At 42.7% G+C, this 19,259-nt stretch overlaps 6 protein-coding genes across 8 annotated transcripts; 4 read left to right on the top strand and 2 right to left on the bottom strand.

Moving 5' to 3' along the window:
* Positions 1-152: 152 nt before the first annotated feature.
* Positions 153-1,301, top strand: hypk (huntingtin interacting protein K). Its single transcript, XM_062471511.1, has 4 exons — positions 153-345; positions 606-661; positions 765-816; positions 984-1,301. The coding sequence occupies exons 1-4, from the start codon at positions 184-186 to the stop codon at positions 1,077-1,079; spliced, it is 366 nt and encodes a 121-aa protein (XP_062327495.1). The 5' UTR covers positions 153-183; the 3' UTR covers positions 1,080-1,301.
* Positions 1,302-1,329: 28 nt separating this feature from the next.
* Positions 1,330-4,125, bottom strand: mfap1 (microfibril associated protein 1). Its single transcript, XM_062471508.1, has 8 exons — positions 3,914-4,125; positions 3,400-3,616; positions 3,118-3,256; positions 2,807-2,994; positions 2,440-2,709; positions 2,156-2,315; positions 1,962-2,051; positions 1,330-1,854 (listed from the first exon to the last, which is right to left on the bottom strand). Exons 1-8 carry the CDS (start codon positions 3,993-3,995, stop codon positions 1,675-1,677), a joined length of 1,326 nt encoding a protein of 441 aa, XP_062327492.1. The 5' UTR covers positions 3,996-4,125; the 3' UTR covers positions 1,330-1,674.
* Positions 4,126-4,246: 121 nt separating this feature from the next.
* Positions 4,247-5,521, bottom strand: hddc3 (HD domain containing 3). The gene is made up of 4 exons (XM_062471510.1): positions 5,347-5,521; positions 5,211-5,266; positions 4,821-5,061; positions 4,247-4,670 (listed from the first exon to the last, which is right to left on the bottom strand). The coding sequence occupies exons 1-4, from the start codon at positions 5,456-5,458 to the stop codon at positions 4,540-4,542; spliced, it is 540 nt and encodes a 179-aa protein (XP_062327494.1). The 5' UTR covers positions 5,459-5,521; the 3' UTR covers positions 4,247-4,539.
* vps33b (VPS33B late endosome and lysosome associated) lies at positions 5,510-10,998 on the top strand. 3 transcript variants are annotated; one of them, XM_062471503.1, is made up of 24 exons: positions 5,510-5,617; positions 5,965-6,112; positions 6,286-6,366; positions 6,472-6,533; positions 6,734-6,783; positions 6,887-6,954; positions 7,032-7,077; positions 7,161-7,255; positions 7,386-7,490; positions 7,590-7,680; positions 7,760-7,837; positions 7,921-7,994; positions 8,074-8,160; positions 8,522-8,612; positions 8,806-8,880; positions 8,999-9,063; positions 9,189-9,243; positions 9,347-9,393; positions 9,520-9,652; positions 9,837-9,910; positions 10,027-10,128; positions 10,239-10,314; positions 10,423-10,533; positions 10,628-10,998. In XM_062471503.1, the coding sequence occupies exons 2-24, from the start codon at positions 6,017-6,019 to the stop codon at positions 10,705-10,707; spliced, it is 1,842 nt and encodes a 613-aa protein (XP_062327487.1). In that variant the 5' UTR covers positions 5,510-5,617; positions 5,965-6,016; the 3' UTR covers positions 10,708-10,998. The 3 variants fall into 3 exon arrangements, with proteins under 3 accessions (XP_062327487.1, XP_062327488.1, XP_062327489.1); XM_062471504.1 differs by having other exon boundaries at positions 5,550-5,622; XM_062471505.1 differs by lacking the exon at positions 5,510-5,617 and adding an exon at positions 5,644-5,732.
* Positions 10,999-11,313: 315 nt separating this feature from the next.
* On the top strand, positions 11,314-16,481 carry prc1b (protein regulator of cytokinesis 1b). The gene is made up of 14 exons (XM_062471118.1): positions 11,314-11,469; positions 11,822-11,954; positions 12,160-12,282; positions 12,402-12,635; positions 12,807-12,977; positions 13,095-13,244; positions 13,405-13,552; positions 13,641-13,777; positions 13,887-13,982; positions 14,099-14,245; positions 14,331-14,441; positions 14,656-14,769; positions 14,972-15,151; positions 15,659-16,481. Exons 1-14 carry the CDS (start codon positions 11,459-11,461, stop codon positions 15,728-15,730), a joined length of 1,827 nt encoding a protein of 608 aa, XP_062327102.1. The 5' UTR covers positions 11,314-11,458; the 3' UTR covers positions 15,731-16,481.
* Positions 16,482-16,541: 60 nt separating this feature from the next.
* On the top strand, positions 16,542-19,236 carry si:ch73-314g15.3 (uncharacterized protein LOC368688 homolog). The gene is made up of 12 exons (XM_062471717.1): positions 16,542-16,752; positions 16,894-16,982; positions 17,062-17,180; positions 17,266-17,368; positions 17,457-17,554; positions 17,670-17,819; positions 17,916-18,083; positions 18,187-18,256; positions 18,342-18,420; positions 18,548-18,701; positions 18,812-18,916; positions 18,996-19,236. Exons 1-12 carry the CDS (start codon positions 16,637-16,639, stop codon positions 19,026-19,028), a joined length of 1,284 nt encoding a protein of 427 aa, XP_062327701.1. The 5' UTR covers positions 16,542-16,636; the 3' UTR covers positions 19,029-19,236.
* Positions 19,237-19,259: the final 23 nt, after the last annotated feature.

Below are 19,259 nucleotides of genomic sequence, written 5' to 3'. Positions count from 1 at the left end.
TGTCTACGTACAGTAGGCTTCGTAAGTGAAAAGGTTGCTCATTTAAATTAACCTGACAAGGACAGCAGAGGGAGCCATCAGGTCCGGAAGTCACTAGTGCTACCTAATCTTCTGTCCTCTGGTTGTGTTTCCGACTCTCAACTACTGTTCCGTTCTTTTCGTTCCGGATATACAGACGCAAACATGGCAGCCGAGGGAGATGTGGATTTGGACCTGGAAGCCGAGGAAAATTGCACTGGAAAACCAGCAGAGAAGCCTAGAAAACATGATAGCGGGGCCGCTGATTTGGAGAGGGTCACCGACTATGCGGAAGAAAAGGAAATATCTAGCTCAGATTTAGAAACGGTGAGTCAGGCCAACCACGAGGGGCCACCGTCGCACCTCTTGTTACCAACAATGCTAGCTAGCTAGCCAACGGCTTTAGCTGGATGTTAAGTCATCTGGAAAGATAGTATACTTATCTAACTGCAGTAGCTACATGGAAAACTAACTACCAACAATCTTAAATCAAACGTGAAAGGATGAAACAACAGATAAGATATTGTAACTGATATGTAACTTGGTAGTATCATGGTGGCTAACATAATGATGCGACTGTTTTCTAGGCAATGTCAGTAATTGGAGACAGGAGATCTCGAGAACAGAAAGCCAAACAAGAGAGGTTAGTTCCAATATGACATTACAATGTTATACCATTCACTACACTAGTGTCGCGGTAAAATGATCTAAAGCGTGTAATGTGTTTGTACTGTTTTGTTTTTTAGAGAAAGGGAGCTGGCCAAAGTCACCATCAAGAGAGAAGACGTAGAACTCATTGTATGTATGGCATTCTGTGATGCTTTCCTGCTGTAACAGGACAGTTCATGATTTACATGTTTTAATTGGTACCTACTATTGAATGCTTTTGATTTGTGGTCTTGTGATTTAAGATTCCCCTATTCTGTATTATTAAAAATCCTGGTCGTTTGCATGTCCTTCCACAGATGGGAGAGATGGAGATTTCCAGGGGTGTGGCAGAACGCAGTCTGAGAGAACACATGGGCAACGTGGTGGAAGCCTTAATTGCACTGACAAACTGAACTGTCTGCTTGACTCTGGATGTTTTCCTCAGAGAAGCAGCTGTTATACGCTGGACTGCTTCTTAAGAGTATCCTGACTGGCAGTTGCATTCCCTGGCCCTGGTCTTACCTTTGATCAATTATCATTTTCAAGTTTTTTATATACTTAAAAGGATGCTTAAGTCAGTTCATTTCTTGCAAGTATTTCATTACAATTGTTGAATAAAATCAATTGCCACAGTTCTTCCTCATTGATAAATAAAACAACAGATAGAAGTTAGTCTTTTATTCAGAAAGAATAACCAAGACACTGAATCACATACTGTACCAAGAGGCAAAGAAGACCAGTTAGTGCAGAAATAAAAACAAACAAATTATAAATTGGAAAGATGCTTGCCACAACTGAAATGTACAAAGTTACATACAAAAATCAACCCACCGCTTTTAAACAGCCAACTATGGGTGTGTGGGATCCCTTAATACCAGTGTTAAAGATCAGGGGGGAAAATGGTGAATGAGCTTCACTGGATTAAGCATCAAATGTGTATAGGCCAAAGCCCTGGTTTCAGATTTCAGTCCATAATTGAATCTGCAGGATGTGCTATCCTCCCAAGGCTTAGGTCTTCCTCTTGTTAACTGTGGGCCGGTCAAACACATCTCTGACTCCTGCTGCCTTCTGCTTGAAGAACTTGCTGTTCTGGGCACTCTCCTGAGCCCAGGCTGAGTCAAACGACGTGGTGTCTTGGTCCACCAGATGAGTGTACTTAGTGCGACCAGAGCGACCAAAGTTCTTGACCTTAGACATGAAACACGCACGTTAGCCCAAATACATTGCTGAGGAATAGATCCAAATGCCACTATCAGTGTTGAAAGAACGATATAGTTTGAATAAGTTGAACTAACCTGCATGACTTTTGGCAAAATTGTTTTGTTGAAATGGTCCTCCAGAGTAGGAGCACTGAAGTCTCTCTTAAACACCTCTTGCTCGCCATCCTGTGAAAAAAAGAACCTGATTTTACGCACAACAACCTTATAGGACACGAGTGTCCATGTTTGCTATCCAACCATCTACTAAAGTGAGTGTAGTTATTGCTCACCATGAAGAAGGCTCCTCTGTGGTAGTACTTCTGCAGGAACTTGTATTTGCCTTTAGAGGCTTTGTTGGTGATGACTTTACCGTTGTTGCGAAGCTCAGCCCTGCGTTCTTCCTCTGTGAGGCTGTGGAATCGCTCAATCTCTGACTTCTCTTTCTCCATCCTGGAAGAAGCACAGCAAACAGTTGTTGATTTGAACAGCAGAGCACTGCATTCGGCAAACTCTCAAGCCTCCAGAGCTACAGTTATTCAAATGCAACACAGGACGCAAATATGCCACTACTTACGCTTCGCGGGCTTCTCTGTCTCTCTTGATGCGTTTCAGCTCTCTGACCTTCCACGCCTCATACTCCTCCTCCTCGTTCTCTCCGTCAGTGTCCAGCGCATCGAGGGCGGCCAGAGTTCGCCGGTTCTCCTCAAACTCCTTCTTGGCCTCCTCCTCCACAATCTTCAAGGTGTAGCGACGCCGCTCCTCCACCTGCTTCTTGGCCTCCGCCTCCAGCTCCTTCTGTTTCAGTTCCTCCGCCTCACGCTCAGCCACAGTCACTCTGTCCTTCCTGAATCACACACACACACACACAGGTTGATATGAACCTAGTACAATAGTGCAGCATAACAAACACTGTTGTGTGGGTGTGAACCAAAGTTCCTTACTTGCGAATGAAGACAGGTTTTAGCCGTGGCTCTGCCTCATCCTCGCTGTCCGTGTACTCTTCATACTCGGACTCAGACTCAGGTTCATCCCCTGACTTTCCTTCCTCCTCCACCTCCATTATCTCCATATCTTCTATCTTTCGTTCCTGAGCTCTCTGGCGCATCATCGCTCGCCGTCTCTCTATTTCCTACGCAGAAGAAACAAGTCCATTAACTACGAAGAATACACTTTCATCCAAGATGACTAAGGGGTAAGTATTAGTAACAGGATTAGTAAAAGTTATAAAATGTAACCCTTATTTATTACTAACCTCATCATCCACTTCTTCCTCTTCCTCCTCTTCTTCCTCACTGCTCTCCTCACGCTCTGGGTGCCAGGTTCCTTCATCTGAGTCCTCACTGCTTTCTGCTATGAGCTCGGGCTCAGCAATCTGTCTGTGTCTGGCCAGCCTGAGAGAGAGATGAGAAAATAGTCATAATGGTTTTATTTGCTTTTGAGTGCTAGACCTGTAGTCAGCAACCTAGCTGAGGTGCTTTGACAAAACCAACACAGGGAGTCATAGATCTAGAAGCAGTATAGATTTGTATAATACCTCTCCTCCACATCTTCAGAGACGCGATTGAGCAGACGTTTGAGACGAGGGTCCGAGACTTCCTCTTCCTCCATCTCCATCTCTGGCTCCGCATCTTTACCCTTCTTTACAAACTGGAAATCTTCTTCTTCCTCATCAGATGACTCCATTGGAGCATAGTCTGGACGCTTACCGGACACATACCTCTTCACCTTAACCTTTTCCATAGAAATCTCACCTATGTCAGATATAAAAATTGTCACATGGTTAGTTGCTACACGTAACTAACTTTGCCAAGAGACTGGCTGTCACGGGAAATCGCTGGTCCCAGCACCACGAAATAAATGGTCCTAAAACTGACATGGTCCTAAGTAGGCCTAATCGTCAGTATGCTTGCAGAGTAATTTAGCTGCCCAGCTAGCTGTCTACACGGTAACATTTCTAGCTATGTGTTGGCGCTAACGTTGTCACAGGCAGTGAGCTAACAATTTGGCTAGCAAGATAGCTAATGTAACTAAGCACATAGTAATCTTACCCTTCTCATTTCGAATCGGCACAGCTCCAGCGGTGGACTGGATTGGCGGTAGCTTCATGTTGAGCGCGTCCCGTCCAGCCATGATTGCCCGTTTACAAAATCAACCAAAGATGATAATCAACTTTGTTACTACTGGCTAGATTGATAACAAAATAAATCCGTCCCCCAGCAAGACAGGAAATACACACCAGGATTTGGAGGAAACAGGATGTAGGTTTATTCCCACCAGAAAAGATGTTCTGTTTTATTGGTTCCTTCTAAACTGCAACATAACCCGATGATGACTGAACACAAATAAATACATACACACTACCTGTAGAAAATAACAATTAACCTTTATTTGTTATTGTGTGTAAATAGCAGCACTGTGAACATCATTCCGTTATTTTCTTTATTTCTCTGAAACATTGCATCATTGAGCTAATTGTGCATCACAAACCCTTTCTTTTCAGATACATTCCTATGAAGTATTGTAATAATACAACCTAAAACATGCTCAAGATAGAAATTGATGTCCTGCGGAGAGTTAATCCTTTAAATTGAAAACAACACAAAAAAATTAAGCTATACCACAAAACTGATTGCATTTGTGTTTCTCCACAACACCCCCCTTTCCTAAGAGCATTTCAGAGCCCAACACCCCTCTTCTTGAAGAGCTCCTCCAGCTTCCCTTCCAGAGTTGGGTTGGTGCCCTTCAGTCCTCTCACCACCTCGGCTGCCCACACAAAGTACTCCTGAATCCGCTCTGCTGTCCAGCCTATCAACAACAAAGGAGACAGCATGCTCAATACAGTATGACTGTACAGAGAGAGAGAGAGAGAGAGAGAGAGAGAGAGAGAGAGAGAGAGAGAGAGAGAGAGAGAGAGAGAGAGAGAGAGAGAGAGAGAGAGAGAGAGAGAGACACTACCTGTGGGAGTACAGCGGTTTAGGTCTCTCAGGTTGTATAGTTTGTCAGCCAGTTTGACCAGTTTGGCCTGTTGGCTAGAGTGGGGCGCATGCTCCACCTGCTGACGCTTTCTCTCCTGCTTCGACAAGGTCTTGTTATCGGTCACTTCCTGGACAATCCTTGCCACAGTCTGCCCAAACACTGCCTCAAGCTCTGCTATGCTGGTCTCTGTGTCCTCTATAGTGTCATGTAGCAACGCTGCCTGAAAAGATAATTTACAGCTGATAATTTATAAATGAAATACTACCTCCTGACCTTGTAATGTAATTATTGTAGTCTGTCTTTAGACATTGACTTAATCTATACACCTATTTGATATGTCAAATAGGTTTGCTATAATAAAAAACTCACTTGAAGAACTTCAATATCTGTGATTCCACCTTCATGACTTAGAATTCTTGCCACTCCTGTAAAAATAAATAATGTTATCACGATCTAGCTAGATTCATATGGGATGCAGGCATTCTCAAACCCACTCATACCGCACCTATTGGGTGATTTATATAAGGTGTTGCCTCTGGATCTTTTCGGCGTTGATTACGATGTTTATCTGCCGCAAAGTTAACAGTCTCCAACAAAAGAATCGAATCTGAACTCATTTTCACCTGATTGTAACAAATGAAGAGGTAAACTTTTATGTTGTGGATATAACTCTGAATCCTCAACTGTGCACCTTTAATGTTGTCCGAAGTGAAACAAACAGCTTTGAAACATTCCATACGGAAGCAAGATAGAAAACCTTAGGAGCATTGGTCATAGTACTGTAATTTCCTACGTTGTTTTTTCAATATAAGTTGCTTTATGATGTTAATTATTATTGTTTTGAGTTGTTTTCATATTAGTGTCAAGGTGTGTCGCAACAGTTTCAATATGGTGATCAGCTGAGCTGTCAGTGTTGTTATTTGTACTGTAGCTAACTGGCTAACACGGGTGTCTTGTTTGATCATGTTAGCAAGTCTTTAATCCTAGTCACGCTCTTCATTCAAATATATTGTGTTCATTTTGCTTGTGTAATTAACGCTTCGTTTCAGCAATTTACTGTCCCAATAATATTTGCAGCTCTCAGAGCCAACGTTTTCTAACGTGTAGTACCTTTTAATTCCAGGGAGGGTGTTGGCTTTTTGATAAGGTGCACCACTCCGTCCCCCATCTATGCCATGGCTCACAGCGCCAGGAGAGATGCCCCTGAACTCCCAGACTTTTCTATGCTCAAGATACTGGCTAGGGACCAACTGATCTACCTACTAGAACAGGTTGGCCCTGTCACATTTCATCCCGTTGACCACATCTAAGCTAGTAGTCTCCACACTCCAGTCATGCACTCACTGCCTGTTAAGGATGTCTCAAGCTGGTTACCATTTTCTTCACCATGATAATATCATTATCAGCACTGATGTCATAGTTTCCAATTTGGGTTTTCTCACAGCTTCCAGGGAAGAAGGACTTGTTTATTGAGGCAGATCTTATGAGTCCCCTTGATCGCATTGCTAATGTAACAACACTAAAGGTAAACCTGTTTACTGTAACCATGGGCCTATGAATTGCAATTCTAAATACGTTTATTACACAGTTATGTAATGAAGTCATATTGGTGTCATCTTTCTGCTTATAGCAACATGAAGTAGACAAGCTTTACAAAGTGGAATACAAACAGATTGTCAGCACCTCAGATCAGTACGTATCACATTGTAATGTCAAGCAATGGTCTGCTCCCTAATGTTATTGTAACACAATGGTCTGCTCCCTAATGTTATTGTAACACAATGGTCTGCTGCCTAATGTTATTGTAACACAATGGTCTGCTCCCTAATGTTATTGTAATAAAATGGTCTGCTGCCTAATGTTATTGTAATACAATGGTCTGATCTTCGCAGGATATGCTTCCTCATACGTCCAAGGATACAAACTATGAAATGGATATGTGGTAAGGACACCTGTAACACAAACTACACACTTTCACTGTCAGCTCCTTGTCATCAAGTAGTGGATTCATTCATCTTATTTAATGAATGTACACATTTTCTCAGACGTGGTCAATGCAGACAAGGCAGTTGGAAAATTCAGAAGATACAAGATCATATTTTGCCCACAGAAGGTAATGCTTATACCTTATTGTGAGTCAGTAATATGTAATTTGTAAAATAATTTTGACCCAAGTCTCTGTGTGTTTAGTTCTACTCATGTGAGGCACTGTTGGAGGAGCAGGGAATCTATGGTGGTGAGTATTTAGTGAATTCTGTTTATTTGTCCTAAGTGTGCATATTCTGACAGTAATAATTTGTTAAATCCCTACCTTTTCAGATGTGACCATAGATGAATGGGCTTTCTACCTCTTACCACTAGACGATGACATCATCAGTCTGGAGCTTCCAGAATTCTTCAGAGACAACTTCCTAGTGAGGACTTTGTAGATGGCTGTTGTAATTGAATTTGAAACATTCTAGGCTTTGTTGACCACAAATAGAATGTTTTAAATACAATATATTTGACTTACGATATAAACTCACCCAAACTGTTCACTCATAGGATGGGGACCAGCGCTGGGTGAGGACAGCAGGCAGTGCTCTGAACCTTCTCCACTCTCTCTATGGCCCCTTCTCCAAAGTCTATGGAATTGGGCGATGCTCCAAGGTAAAATTTAGCTCACAGTTGTAGGTGCCAGTCTTTGGTTCAACCAACTTGTTTCCGAATGGAACATCCCTGTATTCTTCTGTCTTTCTCCTGATTCAGATGACCTATGAATCATGGAGGGAGCAGGTGAAAGAAGGCGAACAGAAAACTCACCAAGCAGAAATCGGAAATGTTTTTCTCATTGACAGAGGTAGGTGTAGTAGCTGCTTAGCAGTAGTAGATCCTGTTCTACTAATTTCCCCTCATAATTTCTGCCATTCTCTTTGCAGATGTGGACTTTGTCACTCCTCTGTGCTCCCAAGTTGTATATGAAGGACTGGTGGATGACACATTCAGGATCAAATGTGGTAGGCAGTATGACTATTCTTTAATCACTAAGCTTTTTCTATTTTATAGTTTGGTATGTTAGTATATTCTCTTTGTTTTGTAGGATGTGTTGAGTTTGGTCCTGAGGTTACGTCATCTGACAAGAGTATAAAAGTGATGCTGAACTCTCAAGACAAGGTTTGCTTTTTAGAGAACACTATTATTTGGTTGTTTTTTTAAGTCAACATCTCACTCAACACTGTCTTGTGTGTCTCAGGTGTTCAGTGAAATCAGAAATGAGCATTTCTCCAACGTGTTCAGCTTTCTAAGTCAGAAGGCCAGAAACCTCCAGACGGCCTACGATGTAAGTGTGTTTTAACCCTTGTGTTATCTTCGGGTCATTCTGACCCATCAGTCATTGTGACCCACCGTCGTATTGCGACAACTTTACCGCATACAAAAACAAAGTGAAGCATTTTCTTTTAACCGTCGGGCTGTCTCAGACCCCCCACATTGCGAAGGTTAAAAGAAAATGCTTCACTTTGTTTTTGTATTGGGTAAAATTGGGTAAACACAACGATGGTTCGTTGTGAACCTTTGGGTCATGTGACCCGAAGGCAGCACAAGGGTTAAGTGTTTTTAAGTGTAATTGTACATCCAAATGGTATCTTTCTGTAGACTGATAGATCATTTAGATGCCGTGCCTCTTCTGTTCTGTCTAACAGAAGCGCCAAGGCATGGACATAAAGCAGATGAAGACGTTTGTGTCCGAGGAGTTAAAAGGTTTAAAACAGGAACATCGACTCCTCAGCATGCGTGAGTTTGAGCCTTAGACTTCACAGTTGATCAATAGAACCTATATTACCTGATAGCTTTACCTGAGATGACCTATATTACCTTTTTACGTTACCTAAGATGTGGCTTATGTAGGTCGAGGGTTTTTTAGGGTCACTGGAAGGTGATGGATATCATAAGAATATATCTGAGAAATATGTTGTGTCTCTTTCAGATATTGGTGCCAGTGAATCAATGATGAAGAGGAAAACCAAGCAGGACTTTCAGGAGCTGCTAAAGACCGAGCACTGTAAGATGGCAAGAAAATACCTGACATGTCTGACATGTCACATATACACAGGCCATACAATTGCATTAGGGGCGCGGTTTCAGATTAATTACATATCATGGCTGTTTGTCCATTGCAGCCTTACTGGAAGGCTTTGAAATCCGTGAATGTATATCCTTCATAGAGGAGCACATCAATAGACAAGTGAGTATGCCAGTAATAAGACATGTTTGAACGACAATTTCCGAACAGATATATTTTGATTAGTCAAGCACTGAGTTTTGTGAGCTATTTTCTCAATCACTGTGTTTTGGTGTCTATTCTTGGAGGTCTCCATGTTGGAAAGTCTGAGACTACTCTGCTTGCTGTCTCTCACAGAAAATGGTGAGTCCATATATGCTGTACTATACTATACAAACTAATTAAGAATAAAACTGGTCTTTGGAAAATACATTATTCTAAACCAACTGCTTGTGTGATCCTACAGGGCTCCTTCCCAAAGATTACAGATCATTAAAAGCACAGTATTTACAGGTGGGTAGGTAGTGGGTAGGTAGCTCCTAGTAAGTAGCTATAATCTGAGGGTTTGACTGAATGTTTATTTTCTTCATATTTTACTGCTGTCACATCTCATGTTTTATCTCCATCTATCCGTTTCAGAGTTATGGTGTGGACCACCTTCTCACGTTTTCCAACCTGAGACAGATAGGATTACTGGTGGAGCAGCAGCCAGGAGAGACCCTCACCGTCATGGAGAGCCGAGTAGGAAAACTGGTCAACGACAGAGCGGCCGGTGAGACAGGAAGTGTCCGCTGCCCTGGAAACAGTCACTCAGATTCTTTGATGGTCACCAGCAGATTTGGGATCTTTTGTTTCCCAATCAAATTTGGACACCAACAGCACAGTATTGTTACCTACAGTGCAGTACAGTCACCTACAGTACAGTATAGTTATCTTACTGACTGACTGTTTTCCAGGAAAACTTACCGATGCCTTCTCATCCTTGGCAAGAAAGAGTCATTTCCGAGCCTTGAGCCGGAGGCTTAACCTGGTTAGTTGCCCAATTTATAATGTTTTTATTTCTTCAACTTTCAAAACATGAATGGCCAAAAAGTAGGTTGACTGCATAGTTATATTAACTGTGTTTACTCTCCCATTGCATCTAAGGTGCCCAAATCAGATGAGGAGTATAATCTGAGCGTTCCTCGTGACATGGCCTACATCTTCAGTGGGGCTTATGTCCCGCTGAGCTGCAAACTCATTGAACAGGTAGGTTATTCCAGTATCAAATCATGCATGGCCTGTTATCCACCTGTGTCTGCCTAATGTGATGATTAGACCCAGGAGCACATCTTCTTCATGCTGTTCCTCATGAACAGGTATTAGAGCGTGATGGCTGGACAGGGCTAGAAGAAGTCACCAGGATGCTGAATAGCCAGGAGTTTGCTGTCACAGGTGAGACATTTGGGCTTGAAATATAGATATATTATGCATTAAGTTCACATCATAGCAGTTAGTAAACTGTATTGAGTATGCAGGTACTTTAACCTCTTTCTTTCCAAGCTGGCAGCAATGGAGCAAAGACGGATGCCCAGCGTATCATCCTGGTCATGTTCCTGGGAGGCTGCACATTCTCCGAGATCTCAGCTCTGCGCTTCTTAGGCAAAGAGAAAGGTAAGTAATAACTTTAATAATAACAAACACAAATTCTGATGTTCGACACTATCTGTTTAATATATGCACTAATAAACCTTCTATTACCTTTTAGGTTTAAAATTCATTGTAGTTACAACCGCCATAACAAATAGTGCCAGATTTCTGGAGGCTTTGTTGGACAACCATTTATGAGTGGTCATTCCAAAGTGAACACGAAGCCGTTTGCCCTGGCAGCCAGCTGAAAAGGACACCACCCAGATAACGACAAGGAGTCGACAGTTTTTGTTATCAAATGCTGACATTCCAGTGCATTCCCGCAAGAAATTGTAAATACTGCAATGATGAACGATATTCTGGAGAAATGTAAAATAAACATATACTGTCATTTTTAAATGTTGTGTTTGGTGCATTGTGCTTGTTTGATCGTTTGAATGAATAAAGGAGGGTTTTGAACACGCTGTTTATTTCACGCCCGTTTCAATAAGTTTGTTGCTCATCCGCACCGGTCCACCCCCCGGCGCACCTTGTTGGATCGATTTAATCATTTCTATACATTCAAAATCGAATGAAACATTTTAGGTTGAAATTAACCAACATATCTGGATCATGACAGATTAAAAAACAACTATTATATTTAAAACAAATTCAAACATAGCTGTACTCACTTCCCACCCCGCACAATGGTCTGACCACTTATTCGGTCTAAACCAAAACAGGCATACCCAATGACACAGTCGCTGCCCATAGCCAATGAGAGTCAAGACTGCATTTTGATGCGTATTTTGAATGAGACAGAAACGGCTTCGAAGATCTAGTGCACTGAAGTTACTGTACAACAAGGGTTTTGAAAGTTGTTAAACTAACTAGACAAATATCCCATTTTGGATGTATAAAGTGTTACAGCTCTTCACAAGAACGATTCTAATAATACTGGAACGTCACGATGAGAAAGAGGTATTTTGAAATATCTCACTTGATGCAATCCACGGAATGTCAAATGCTAAGCAACACAACAAATTTTAGCAGCAATAGCTAGCATTCATGGTTGCCTGCCACTTGCTCTATGTCTTGCTATCTAAATGTTAGTTAGTTGCCTTACTGGATCAAACAAATGTCTTATTTACCATTAGCGGAAATCTATCACTACAAGATATTTTGTGTTATTCGTTAGCTCCTACTACTAGTAGTACAGTAGTTTGTTTGACAGATAGTTTGACAGAGCTAGGCTAGCTAGAGTAGTTTCCTACACCCAAACAGTCATCCAGTAGCAGGGTGATGAGACCAACCCCCTCTTCTCTTGTCCCAGTGAGGTGCTCGCAGCTGAGTCTGTGGCATGCCTGAATAAAGCTCTGTGCCACCTGAAGGACATCTGGGAGGAGATTGGTATTCCGGAGGACCAAAGACTGCAGAGAACCAATGTTGTCAAAAACCACATTCAAGTGAGTCATAAAAATTCTACCTAGTTAGGCATTGAAAGTGTCCTTCTGAATGACCCAGACTGTACCTTCATGCTGAAAGTGGTGCATCTGTTCACCCCATGGCGATAATACTAATCTGCATGCATATGCCGAGATTATCAGAATATCTGGCATTATATTATCTATAGAATTGTTCAGATGCTGATTCAATATACTGATGTCATAGGGGATGTTGGACATGATGATTGCTGAGGAGGAATCTCTGAAAAAAAGACTGATCTGCAGCCTTGAAAGATGCCGGAAAGAGCTGGAGACACTCACCCTGGAACTGCAGTTGCCTCCATTTGAGGTAGGCATTAGTCAGTGAGACATATTGTGATAACTGTCTTGTGGAATACCATCCAATCCGTTTGAAATGTGATGCCCATTTATTTGACCTCTACGGCCCTGTGTTTCACACCTGCCCAGGAGGAGAAGGGTAACAGCATGCTCCAGCAGGAGAAAGACATCCGCACGCGAGTGGAGATCCTGGTGAAGGAGAGGAGCCAGAGGGTGCAGCAGCTGAAAGCCCTGGTTGAGCAGGATCAGGACCTGTGTGATATCCTGTGCTCCCAGGCCCACGCCATCACCCCCAACTGCGTCCCCTCTATGGAGCAGCTGGACAGCTTCCGCCGGCACATCTCCAACCAGATGGCAGAGAAGGTGACTGTCAATTCTTATGATCAACACAGACGGTATGAATACTTTGTTTCCGAGTTCCGACTTGAGAGGACATGTTTATTGTGTCTGTTGTCCTTTTTTTTATTGATATAGTTTATGCTGGCTGATGTCTATTCATCTGGAAGGGAAGATCATGATTGTGTCTGTATTCAGGGGAGGAGGCGAGCAGAGTTTGTGGACGTCAAGAAGCAGATCATCCTGTGTATGGAGGACCTGGACCAGCTTCCTGAGACGAGCTTCGAGAAGGACATTGTTTGTGAAGATGAGGATGCGTTCTGCCTGTCCAGAGAAAATATTACCTCACTCAAACTCCTCCTTTGCCAGGTCAGTCAGCTAATATAGTCATGGACTTATTATATTTGCTTATCACTCATTTTATGCTGTTGAGATAACTGCTCTGCCATTGAGCTAACTGTAATTTGTGCTGTGTTGTGTGTTTAGCTGGAGGAGAGGAAGGCAGACAACGAAGTTGTGTGTGAGAGTCATAGAGAGAAGATCCAGGAGCTTTGGTCCAGGCTGCAGGTCCCGCAGGAGGAAAGAGAGGCCTTCTCTGAACACATGGTTACCTCCAAGAAGAGGAACCTGGAAGCAGTCAGTAAAAACTCAAACTTGTGGTGTAGTTCATATTACTGACAGATGATTCTTCCGAGGTCTGCGTCAAGCATTCCAAACCCCACACGTGATGTGTTTGGGGTACGGGCACCCAAAAGTGTATTCTATAACCAGGAGAGATGTTTTCTTCTCTTGTCAGTTGCAAGCGGAGGTCCAGCGCCTGGAGGAGATAAAGCTACGAAACATTGTTAATGTCATTGAAGCCATGCGCTCAGAGATAGCTGTGCTCTGGGAGAAGTGCTTCTTCAGCACCGACCAGCGGCAGGCCTTTCTGGCATACTTCAGTGGTGAGTGGTACCTAAGAACTGTATTTTTAAGGGGTTCATTTTCAATGGTTTGCAGTTTTTCAAATGAGCTCTCTTTTCATCCCCCTAGAGGAGTTCACTGAGGAGCTGCTGAGCCTGCATGAGGCTAAAATCTTGCTTCTGAAACGGCACTATGAGGAGCACCAAGAGTTGTTTGAAGGAGTCCACCGCTGGGAGAACAGCTGGAGACTCTTCCTGGAGCTGGAGGTGAGCAGCACCATGACCACACTGGGGCTTGCTTTAGAACAGCACCGACCAGGCCGTGTCAGCCCTGTTTAAGTTAACGTCAAGTCCCTTGCTCTTTCAATCCCGAAAGAAAAAAGCCACAGATCCCGGCAGATTCACCAACCGAGGAGGAAACCTCCTCAAGGAAGAGAAGCAGAGGTCAGAGTTGCACAAAAGCCTTCCGAAGGTAAGATGATACAAAACATATTTATACCATCTGCAACAACCAAGTGCGTTTCTGTAATGAAAGGCATCCTTGTTCAATGTTAAAGAGTCTCGTCTGTCTATGTTTTGGTTTTTCAGCTTGAGAAAAAGCTGAAAGCCCAGATCGATGTTTGGGAGCTGGAGCAGGGTAGGGAGTTCCTGGTCAACGAACAGAAGTTCCTGCAGTTTGTGGAGGAGCAGTGGGAGCTGCACCGCATTGAGAAAGAAAGAGAGAAACTGGAGAGGGTGAGGAAGTAGCTCTGTGTGTGATCACAAGCTCTCTGGATTACACTTCAGATATGATTCGTCACTGTACCCACTTTTTCTACAGCATCTGAAGAAAAACAAACAGACAGAGGAGGATATGCTCTATGGGACATCTGTCCGAACTCCAACCAAACGTAGATTCCTTGGCACTGCAACCCCCAGTAAAACACGAAAGGTATCATAACCACTAATGTGTACTTTAAGCCTTTTTATCAATTGCATGACTTATTGCATATTATGTGAATGACAGGTGGACTAATAGTTAACCTGGATGTTTCTTTGTCTCCTTAACTAACAGTGCCAACAAATCAGATCAAGTTACTTTAGTTTCACTATTCTAATATGTTGGCTTGGCGATGGCCTCACTAACTGCTATGTTTCTTTCTCAGCTTAACGCTACCTCCAGCACCTCTAGTGCCAACTCTAACAGCACTATGCGCTCCGTCTATGGCGGGACTGTCTGCCACTCACCTATGTCCCGCCCCCCACTGTCAGCAAACAAGGTCTGTGCAGTTCAGGCCTGATCTTATAATCATATAGACAAATTAATGTGTAAAAATAGTGCAGAATAGTGACTTATGATTGGAAATATTTTGAAAAGATTCGTACTAACCTCACCATCCACATGAATGCAATAAAATGTCCTTAGTTGGTCTTGGTTGGTAAGTGATTCTTGTGGCTCATACTTCTGTGTGTTTTCCCCAGGGCCCTGGAGCACGGACCCCAGGACGTAGCAAACCCCCTCATGGAGGCCTGCAGGAGCGTCACAAGGAGAACATAGCCCAGGTGAATGTGTCTCCTTTGTGCGGAGTGCTGCGGACCCCTGCTAGTCCACAGCGTACCATCAGTATTCACTCTGTTGCCAGCACCTACTCAGAGTTTGCGGTAATTTGGATGTTTAATTTCTCCCCCCTAATCCTTCACGTTTTCCTTTGAATTTTCAGCAGCAACACACAGTCTAGTTAGAATGGGTGATAATAGTGAAAATAACAGTAATTTTGGTTTTGTTTTAGAAAGACTTAAGCAATCCTGAATCTATTCAATCAAGGTTTGTTTGAACATACATTTCTCAAAAAGTTGTTCTCATCAGCAGTGTCTTAAACTAAACTAACTGTTGTGATTAACCACCTGCATTCATATTCTGTAAGTGCATTCTTGTTAGTCAAAATGCATGCCATTAGGCAAGGCTGTGTGATGCTGTGGTATTGTTTTCCCCACCTTCAACCATTAATAACTCTTCCCTATCTAACAACTTTTCCCGTTTTTCCCTGATCCATTTTTATTTTCCTTGATGTCACATTGTCACTCTTTGTATCGACATGGAAGTATTTATTCCAGTTTTGGACCGTTTGTGATCTGCCATTGCTAATGTCAGTCTTCCTCCTACCACAGCGAGATCTCTCCAAGGCCTCCAACACCAAGTGCAAGCCAGATATCCTGAACTCCACCATTACTCACCTTTGATCCCAGTACTTGGACAATGACAGAATAACTAGAATGACATCACACTCCATTCTTCATTCTCCATTCTAACAACTGTTTCTGATGGGAATCACTACATTTTTATTGGCGTTTGTCTGTTCTTATTTGTAAATGATAGTAGTAATATACAAAGTGTTATGGGCAAATATTGTAAGTAGGTCTATGTGTTCTGAATTGTATCATATTGCAACTAACACTGTTTTAGCTTTTAAAGAATGTACTGAAATGTTTATTGTATTCAGGTAAGATGTAGTATAAAACGTTTTATCCTATATCTGGTCCTGCACTTAGTATTAGTAAAAGAAGAAGATCTAGGGGTAGCCAGTGTTCTTTCCTATATGCAAAATGGGCTTTCAATCCATGTGGGTATACTAAAACATGAGACACTGATCATGAATACTTTGCACAATCTATTTACTAATGTATATTATAGTTTTTCACTCATGCTATATTCTATCACCCTTTCATTAAGTGGCATATGTTTAACCGGTATCTAGGCTATATTCATTTTTGAGTAGATGCTGTTAGAAAATGATTCGTTTAAATGCTGACATAGGTTCATACCTACTGTTACAGTATGCTCTGGGAAATTGGGGGAAATTATTTTTATTATATGGTTATGTAATGGGTTAAATTAATCAAATGACGTTCGTTTCACAGACCCGGTGGTATTCAAATAAACATTTTGGTTTAATTTGGCATACCAAAGCTTGTTACCGGTATTCAAATATAATCTGTATAATAAAAAAAATCTGTTGTGCGTCGTCTTTTTCCACCCCGGATATGTGTAGATGGGAAGCAATTAGGGGGCGGACAGTTATCAGGAAGTGAGTTTTGTAGTCCCCAGGTTGCAACATTGCTATATAGATTTTATATCGATATAGGCGCATGGTTTTAATGGATCACTTTGAAGAGGATTTAGTTGCAGCATTACGAGCAATAGTCAAGGATGGAAATTGGCAATGTGTAGGGGATACATTGAATTTTGAGCAAACATGTACAAAGTAAGTCATTTGCTCACATGCTTTCTACTTGAAGCCCTGTCAGCTGGCTTGGTGACTATTATGTGAATTATTTACGCTTTAAGAAAACCTCTGACCTTTGTTGATGTAAACTGGTTAATACACATGTCGACCTTACTTCAGGCTGTATTCTGAAGATGGTGAACACATAGTACTTGTTCATACCGAAAATGATACATTCTGGGCGATGGATTCCTCCTGCCCTCATGAAGGTAACACAATCATTCATAAGTTTGTTTTGGGTTTGACAACAAACGTACTCATGAGACGTCTAACTGGTGCTTTGATTAGGTGGCCCCCTGGACCTGGGTGATATAGAGGACCTTGGGGATGGAAAGCTAGCTCTGGTCTGCCCCTGGCACCACTTTGACTTCTGTCTGGAGACTGGGGTCTCCACTACTGGGCTGCAGGTAGGAAAAGTGATCTCAAGCAACAGCGTGATTTGGATATTTGAAAATATTTTATGTAACTTAGTATGAAATCTGTATGTTATAGAACCAGGTGTATGATGTCAGAGTGGTGGAAGACAAGGTTTATGTGAACACACAGAACTCCCTGTCCCTGAGCCCCATTCCAGTGGCAAAAACAGCCTCTATAGGTGCAGTATGGCACTGAGCCGTCTAAAAAATAAAACAAAACAGTTTGCCAATACAATGTGACTAATCTTTTTTTTGTTGTTGTTTCAGGCCAACTGTCACCAGAGAACAACAAGTTATCTCCCTCTGAGGACACGCTGTGTTTCTGGGCAACCAAGATTCTGTGTACTCCTGATCCCAAAGAGAAGGCAAGCGGATTAGTACCACACCATTTCCATCTCAGAATGAAAGACACATGGTCTGGGATGCAGACATGTTTCTCAGACAGTTGATGTATAAATGAGCCCTGTGCTTCTTCTTTAGGTAAGCCTGACACTGGAGGTGCAGGAGCGGTGGTGCTCAGGGGGGATAACGGAGGTGGGCCAGGCCACACCCCCAGCCCAGCCCAGCAGGAAGGACACCCTGACTGTGTTGCAGCCAGGGAAAATCAAACGTGGCAAAGGAGGCACACAGGTCCGTGTGTACGACACACCTCTTTGGCTAACCAGACAGAGATGCCAAAGCACAACGTGACATTGTGCTGAATGCTTCCATCTTGTGTGTGGCCAGGCCAGCAGGATAGCTCTGCTACATTCCCTGGCTAACATAGAGCAGTGGGCCATCGACCTGTCCTGGGATGTCATCGCCAGATTCTCCACAGTTCGACTGGACACTGGAGAGCCGCTGCCTCGACAGTTCTTCAGCGATTTTGTCAAAGTGGCTGGGGACGAGGCCAAGGTCAGTGTGACACAACGATTGGTCAGATCACGGACAGGCACAGTAGATAATAGAAAGATTGCCACTTACTGGTCATACAATCAGCATGTGATATGTTCAACAGCATTATCACCTGTTGGAGACGAGGATCACAGAACTTGGGAGTTTCTTTGGAGCTTTGCCTGTACACAACGGTAGGTACAGTGAGGATTTCACTTCATGAGTGTAACATTCAACTTAAGAGCAGGGAGTTGGTTTAACCTTCACTTGTCTCTACAGGACTGTGGCAGTCAGCGACAGATACGTCACATGACCTTCTAGCAAGGCTTGCTATTGTGCACATGGTGCATGAGGCCAGGTAAACAAGCAGACTGGCTTAGATGATTTTTCTCTCACGCATGTCTTAAAATCTGTGAAATAGAAGCCTGCAGTAATAATCAGAATCATGCGAGGTCTCAGTCTCTCGCTCTCCCTGTCCTCTTCAGGGGGTTAGATGTCCACCCCCAGACTCTGTCCCGCTTCGCTAGCCAGGGTGACACAGCCTCTGTGGATGTTCTGGAGGTGATATACAAAGATGAGATCACTCATGTGGCAGCAGGACTGCGGTGGTTCACTTACATCTGTTCAGAGGAAGGCCGGGTACGATCCCAGAGACAATACTTATTTCTAGCAGAAAATAAAGGTTTATATTCTGCCGAATACTGTACATATTAGTGGCTAAGCCTACTCTGGCCTTCTGTCCTGTGTAGGATTGCTTGTCGACGTTCCATGACCTGGTGAAGCAGCACTTCAAAGGATACCTGAAACCTCCTTTTAACACAGAGGGCAGGAAGACAGCAGGGATGACTGAGGAGGTACAGCTAAACACCTAGCCTACATTTGTCTGCTTCATTTAAGTTCTTGACCATGTTAAATCAAATATTTTTTCTTCAGTGGTATGTCCCACTTGTCAAGCCACCAGGTTGACAGTCACCTCACAACCAGCTTGCTGCGAGACACCAACTTTCCTGGGAAAATGCAATCTCCAAGATAAAGCCATCATCTACAGTATAGATACAATGTTACCAAGAAATGCTAAATAATGTATAAAATATTGCAATGAAGCAAAAGGATGTAAGAAGTACTGTAAAAATGTGTTTATGCAAATTAAATTATTTATATATTTAAGTGCACGTTACAATGGTTTGAGTCTCACTC

The sequence above is a fragment of the Osmerus eperlanus genome, chromosome 10, assembly GCF_963692335.1.
Source record: "Osmerus eperlanus chromosome 10, fOsmEpe2.1, whole genome shotgun sequence".
Lineage (NCBI taxonomy): Eukaryota > Metazoa > Chordata > Actinopteri > Osmeriformes > Osmeridae > Osmerus > Osmerus eperlanus.
Note: the sequence above shows the minus strand (reverse complement) of the source record. Positions and strands in the feature narration are given on the sequence as shown.